General features: G+C 48.8%; 1 protein-coding gene across 1 annotated transcript in view; it reads left to right on the forward strand.

Annotated features, from left to right (window-relative positions):
• The first annotated feature begins 5,632 nt into the window (after positions 1 to 5,632).
• The window catches only part of GLI2 (GLI family zinc finger 2), a 39,640-nt gene continuing 38,065 nt past the window's right edge, over positions 5,633 to 7,207 (forward strand). The window contains exon 1 of the mRNA XM_010024492.1: positions 5,633 to 5,837. Within this exon, the coding sequence (XP_010022794.1) occupies positions 5,747 to 5,837 (91 nt within the window). The 5' untranslated portion in view covers positions 5,633 to 5,746. The remainder of the gene's footprint in view (positions 5,838 to 7,207) is intronic.

Here is a 7,207-nt window from a genome sequence, read left to right on the forward strand (position 1 = left end):
TTGTTCTGAGCATCCCAGAAGAGTAGGGCTGTGAGTTAGAAGTAATGTCTCTTGGGTCCCCATCCCGATCTCTTCCTAGCAGGACACATGAGCTAGCATCTTCATGTTGATAGCGCTATATTTGAGCATCAGGTCACTTTACTGGATAATTATCAACTTGTTACAGTGCTGGGAGAACTGGGAAGAGAGGGTGATTCCCTGTCACCTCATTACCAGGCTGTCTGGCACCCTCTGGCAGTGGCTGATGGGGAGAGGCAGCTGCAAGGCAGCTCTGTGCTGCTCCTTCCAGCACATCCTCGGCTCTCTGAGCCGAAAAAAATGGGAGGGGGAGGAGATCTTTGTGAATGATCAAATGCCATGTGAATTCGATAGTCGTGGCCCAGGTTTGACCTCTGAAAGGTACCTTGTTTTGAGGGACCTCGTAGGGTTTGATCCTGAGGGTACCACACAAGTGTCGCGACCTCTCGCCCTTCCTGTTGTAAGGGACTTTAAATCAGAAATAAACAGGGGTGAAGTTGAGGGGCTGTTGAGAGCTGGTTAGACTGAATTGTTTAGCATGAATGCTGGGGCATTTTAGGTCTCCTGCTGGATACAGCTTTGGCATCTCATGATACCATGAGCGCAGTCCGTTTTTCGGGTATCCATATGCCTCTCCTCCAACTGCTGCAGATGTTGTGTGGTGTTCTGGGTACACAGGACTTGCAAAAACCAGGCCAGGAAGTTTTATTTAAAACAAAACAAAAGCAAGGATTTTTTTATGTGGAGTTTATATGGGATTGCTGGCTTTAAAAGCTTTCTTCCAATAGCAAAACTGTACCAGGCTATGATACCCCTCCCCACAAGCAGCTCTGTTCTTAGCTTCCATCTCTGCGTAGCAGCTATGCAGTTTTCTTATTGAACAGCAAAACAATTGCCTGCAAGTGTCCATATTCCATTAAGCATATGGAAAAGTATTCAGCCCTTTGTTTTCCACTGAATGAATATATTTACCACATAAGTATTAATTTAGACTAGTCATGGGACATTAGCGCTGGTTAATTGTCCCCATTTTTCCAAGCTTTATTTAACCAGTAGAGATTATTTAGAAATATGCAACTTATTTAACTGTTGCATTCATTGCTGGGTGCTCCTTGCATGCTCCATTGCATGCAGCAGCAGGGAGATGGTGTCACATCTCTACCATGCAAGATTTTTGGATTGCTGGTGCTTGACCACAGGGGGAGAGCAAGATGAGAAAGTCACCCCAAGGGTGACTCATAGCAGCCAGCACTGGTTTTGCCAGTCCCCAAGAGATTTCCCTTCCCAGGAGCCCAGCCCAGCTCCTCAGAGACAATGCTGCTCCTCCACCATGGGCCCACAAGGATCCTTTCTCAGGACTGCTTCCAGCTGTGATGCACTGAGCACAGTGCACACACCCCTATGAGCAGTGGCATTAGAGGCAACTGCCTGCCAGCCTCCAAGACACACACAGGGGGACACTGCTCTGCCTCACTGAAAACTATGGGCTGAATGTTTTTGCCTTGCTTTCCAAAGAAAAACTACCAGCATCTTCCCCAAGACATTGGGATGAGACTGTAGAGCTTCAAACAAGCTCCTTTCAGCAAAACCCAGGCGGCAGGAAAATTAAGCAAATTTCTTTTTCCTAATGAAGTACAATTAATGGGTGACCAGTTCCTGAGAAACCACCAAGAATCAACTAGTGTCCTACCAGCAGTGTGTGTCACATTTCAAACACCAGTAGCTATCCTTGAGCTGGTGGTGCTCCTCCGCTGCTGTGCGTACCCACTGCCTGACAGTCCTGTTCTGCAGGGGGCTGGAGCCAGGTAAATAGTGCAAGGATTTCTGCTTTCCAAGGGGAGTTATCCACTGCACCAGTAAAAGCCTGCTCTGCAAGGCCTTTAGCAGTGTGCATGCACCCAGCATCACCAGGAGGCTCTGCAGCCCTTAGATGGATCAGGTGATGTCTCCCTCACTGTAGTGTCTCCCTCTGTTAGAGAGCAGGGAAAGGAGAGCCTCTCCTGCATGGGGGGAAGAAATTAATCCAGGCTCACGTGCTTCGTCAGAGATGCAAATTGCACTGTAAGTCCTGAGCATTAATTATAGAGCCTGAGCTTCTCAACAGAGCCGCAGGGAAAACAGGCCCCCGGCTCCCATTAAATTTAATGGCGTTTGGACACCCAATTCCCTTAGCCTATTTGAAAACCAGAATCCCAGTTTCTTCAGAAATATATGTGGTCAAGTGAAATCCCTCATCCCACTGCAGACAGCGAGATTTTTACAACATTGGCTTCAGCAAAGCCATCAGCTCTCCCCCAGTCAGTGGGGTGCTTTCCTTATGCCATCGCAGGATCCAGGGAAGGAGTGAGGAGTGATGCAGGGATAGCAAAGGTCTGAGCAAGAAACTCTGGACACACTGAGAAACCCAGATCTGGCACCACGGCACCATTGCACAGGCTGGTTCACCACAGCAAGCTGGTGATTGTCCTGCTGTGGGGTTTGGGGCGCGGGGGTGAGGAGCCACGCTTGTCCAGGAGGTGAGTTGCATGTTGGGTAGAGCTGCCCAGTGTCCCTTCATCTCTCATCTGTTTAAGTCACTTCCTCTAAAAAGCATCAGCTAATTGTTCTCCTTTGCCAGGAGCAGACCTGTGAATCTATGGCTGCCTCCCACTTTGTATTTGCAGAGTGCAAATGGAATGGCACAACATGGGACTTGGGGATTAGATGAGAAATAATGCCAGTGACACAAGTGGGAAAAAAAATGTGGGGAAAAATCAGACTTTTGGGGAGTTAGGAGCACAGCATCCCTCTGGCCAACTGAGCCGTTCTTGGTATACAGCTACTGGAAGCCACACTTTTGGGACAGGCTGCAGCATGGGATGATGCTTTGCTGGAATTGTAGTTGTACAATGGTGAGAAGTGATCCCTGCCTGGGAGGGCTTACAGGAGCCAGACCTGGTTGAGAACACTTCTGTCCCAGTCCACCGATGGAGAGATGGAGCAAGGAGAGGCTTTAAGCAGAGCCGTAAGGAGAAGCCTGTTCTCCACCCCAGTCTTTCTGCATGGGGCCAGCTTCGTATTAAAACACCACACAGATCTCCAGCTGGATGCATTTTGGGTGAATTCTTGATCTCTTTCCCAGTGTTACCTTTTTGGCCAGGGTGGAGTTTTCCTCTTCTGAGAGACTCCAGCATTTCTGCCCAATTTAGCATGGAGAAAATGAACAGCAAACCCTTCATATTGTTATACGCATTTTAGATGTCGGCCTCACAGTTTGATCAGCAGAGGCTCCGAAGGCTCATAAACCTGGTAATACATAGTTTCAAGACTGCATCAAAGAAGTTCACAACCCTTTTGGGAGAAGCTGTGAGTACTGATGAAAGAGGGAACTTATTGTATATGTAAGAAAACTTCTTTCATGGCTTATGTATTAAGGCAGGCTCTGTGGCCCAAGGAAGATTGGGGCTGCTTTTAATTTACATCCCCCCTCACTTATATTAAGGCTTCATCAGAAGAAAAATTAGTCAGATGTTTTCTTAATGACATCATTTTTTTTAATCCTGTTTCATTTTTTCCAGATGAGGCGGTGGAGATTATTAGAAATGAATTGAAACTAAATCTGGAACAGAGACTTTGATTCACTTCTCCCTCCTCCCCGGTAGAAATAAATTGGTCGGCTCCGTGCTCAGCTGCATTTATTAGCAGCCTCGACAGAAACCAGCCCCGGCGGCCTTGGCTGCAGCTTTCCCGAGCTTTGCCACCGCGGTGGCTGACGTCATGGCGAGAGGCACCAGAGAGGGGCTTGGGTCGCCCCATAATTTTGGCAATGAAAGGCCATGGCAACGCAGGTGGGGAGGTTGTGAGGTCTGAAGTAGCCATGCCATCATAAGTTTGTCTTTCAGTGCCATGAAAGAAAACAGGCTTGATGCTCATGGCTGCTACTCTAGTGAAACCTCAGTCTGAGTCCAACAAGCACTTGTGTTGTGCTGGGTGTGTGTTTCCACTAGTCCTTTACATCTGATAGGTTTTCACTGCCTTGTATTTCACACCAGTGAGCCACAGAGTGTACTGCTACAGGAAAGTACCTTGAAATGTAAATATTTTAAAAGGCATTTAATTTACTACCCATCAGCAGAAAGTCTTCAAAAAGCCACAAGGTTTACTAATTTATCAGAAAGACAGAGAAACACAAAGAAGATCAAAGAAAGACAAACATGCTCGTAAACTGCTGAATAAGTCTGCAAAGCTTGTATTACATTTCTGTGTGGTTTTGTTGATATGTAGGTATTACAAATAATTTAAAATACACCTGAAGTGTTGATAAGGCAGGGTGGGACTGAGATCCTGAAGTGCAGGTGGCATGTCTAAACTGCTCAGACCCTTGTGTTTGTGGTTGTCTGTGAATGGAGACACAGATCTTACATGCACTCACTAATGGCATATTTGGATATTCTTAGGGAAGGACCTTTATAATACCATCCCTTAGCTCAGCTCACATCCCAGATCCCTGACCTCCAAAACCCTGAATCCCCATGGTCTCCTGTGCACGGGGTGCAGCCCATGAGGTGCACATCTATCTCCCTCAGCTTTGCCAAAGCACCCAGCCAGGCACAAACACCATCCCTGCTGTGACCTGTGTCTGCCACCAGCTTCACTTCTAGCAGTCTGTGAGTACAGAGAGAGCTAATGCAAAGCAGATTTTGCTCTTTTGTTTTGCCTAATGACAGCTCTGACTCTTTTGGCATCTATCTCAGATTTTCTACTTCTCAGGTCAGGGCGTGTAACATTTTCTGCTCTCTTTGCACCCTCTGTGATTTACCTAAGAGGCTGGAAGGTATATTCGGGAGATGTCCGCACACTTTCTCTTCCATCCTTGCTCACCCTGCAAAAACTGCTTAAGTGCCAAAACATGCCTGTGACTTTCTTTTTTTGTTACCTGCTCAGTATTTACTGACTTCTTTCCCAAGTAGCACTTGGCCTGAGGAAGATCTGAGGGATTTAACAAAGGTGGCCCCCAGAAAGCATGCAATAAAACCTCTCATGAACTTTTGCCCTCTGAACTGTACCTCCAACCTGTCAAGGAGGTTTGTGTAAGCCATGATGAACGCAGGCAAGGAGGGCTGCTCTGCTGGCGCTGGCTGAGCCACACATGCTGAGCCAAGCAAAGCACCGCTTGCTTCGAGATCATATAAGTACTTCTTGCACCGTTTACGTCCTCTCATAGGCAGCCCTGGCTGGGGCTTTGTCTGCATATGGCAGCACTAAGCATCTGGGTACCAGGGGCAGCGATGAGCTTGCAAACCCTGGGTTTGCCTCAGACATCTTCGTGCAGCCAGCCTCCCTGTGTGAGGAGATGAAGGGAGATCTCTAGCATGGAATGTGCTCTGCACTGCCCCTTTTCACAGCAGCCCAGAGATTCCACTAATACATGTTTAGTGCAGTATGGGTGCAGGTCCACAGGAAGCTTGCACTGGCTTCGGGCTCCATGTATGTATGCCAAGAGGGTAGTTTTTTCCCAGCTGAACTCCTCCCTCAAAGGCGAAGGCAGTGGGGTGAGAGGCAGGAGGGTGGCAGGTGGCTGTGTCACCCGGGTGGCTGTGAGTGACGGCGTTTCTCTTTCCTTCCCAGGCCTCCTCCTCTGAGCGGCAGCCCTGTCATCTCTGACATCTCCCTCATTCGCCTGTCTCCACACCCTGCTGGGCCCAGCGAGTCACCCTTCAGCCCGCCGCACCCCTACGTGGCACCCCACATGGAGCACTACCTCCGCTCCGTCCACGGCAGCCCCACACTCTCCGTCATCTCCGCTGCCAGGGGCCTCAGCCCTGCTGACGGTAAGACACTGTGCTACCGGTACTGCAGCGATTTTGTAGCTCACCAGCACTGAAATCCCCCAAACCCTGGGGATTTACAGCTGCAAAGGCTCTGCAGCTGCTCTCTGAAGTGGGAGAGCTGTCTCTTTCTTTTTTCTTTTTTTTTCCCCCCTTTAACTACACATTTGTTTTGCATCATTGCACTGAGAAAGCAGAGCGTGAGAATAGCTATTACCACTGGATCATATTATAAATATTTTGCTTAAAGTACGTTCCTGTCTACAGCACTCTCGGCTCTCTTAGGAGCTTGCCTGCTCTTACGTCTCCATTGGGAGCCCTGCTTTCCCCAAGGAGGGTCACATCTCTCCAGCTGCCTGGCCTGGCTGGGACTGATGTTGCCAAGACGAGGCAATACTGGCTGGGTTATCCCCTATTGGCTTTGTGTCTTGGGGCAGGATGGCTCCTGGGTGAAGGAAAGGAGCTGTACTTTATTCCTCCTTATTCCTGAGCTGCCCTGCAGCAGTTCTGGGGGGAGCTGGCACTGGTTGCATGCACAGGTGGTGATGCTCTCCAAGCCCTGGCAGACACTGTGTTGGGGAGCAGGGGACAAAAATGGCCGAGCAGGGAAAGGGGAAAACACACAACATTACTTTCACTTGGGGAGGTGCAAGTCACACCTAACTTCATCAGAAGTGCTTCATTACACAGTTGCAGGCGGCAGGCTTAGTGCCCCGGGAGCAGCCAGGGTTTGGGACCCCGTTTCTGCACAGCAAGCAAACCCCAGCATCTCCTGGCTCCTGATCTGCTGCAGGGGCAAGTGGCCTGTCTCCACTGCAAAGCAAAACACACCAGAGAGTGCCAAGGCCCCCGGCTTAGAGTCTGGCAGCAGAAAACCCATCTTCAGTGTCTATAAAAACAACCCTAGTGATGGGGAGATGCATGCGTCTTCTTCCCTCCCACAGAATGTCATCTGAACCCCGAGCTGCCTGCCACGGAGAGGAAAAAAAAGGAGAGGTCGGACGGCTGGTGTGCGTGTGCTCTGCCCCGTCCCTCTCCTTCCAAAACCAGTTTCATTGTTTGCTGTAAAAAAAGAGGCATTGTGTTTTGTGTTACTTTTCTTTTTTCTTTTACTTTTATTCTTTTCTTTTTTTTTTTTTTTTTTTCTGTCTTTTTGGCAAGCGGGTGGGGAGGCAGGTTTGAAAAATTACAGCTGGGAGAAAGTGAGCGTAATTGGCTTTGGCAGCCAAAATGGTTTTATGCTGCCAGACACTAAACCTAGCTCTATGCATTAGACCTTGGCTTTAATTTCCTCACGCTGCTATCGGGAACTGGGCTGCATTTGTCTTTCCTTCCTAATAGGCAGGGATGTTAATGCTGACAGGGTTACTGCTGCCGGCGGG

The sequence above is a fragment of the Nestor notabilis genome, unplaced genomic scaffold (assembly GCF_000696875.1).
Source record: "Nestor notabilis isolate BGI_N333 unplaced genomic scaffold, ASM69687v1 scaffold17591, whole genome shotgun sequence".
Taxonomy (NCBI): domain Eukaryota; kingdom Metazoa; phylum Chordata; class Aves; order Psittaciformes; family Psittacidae; genus Nestor; species Nestor notabilis.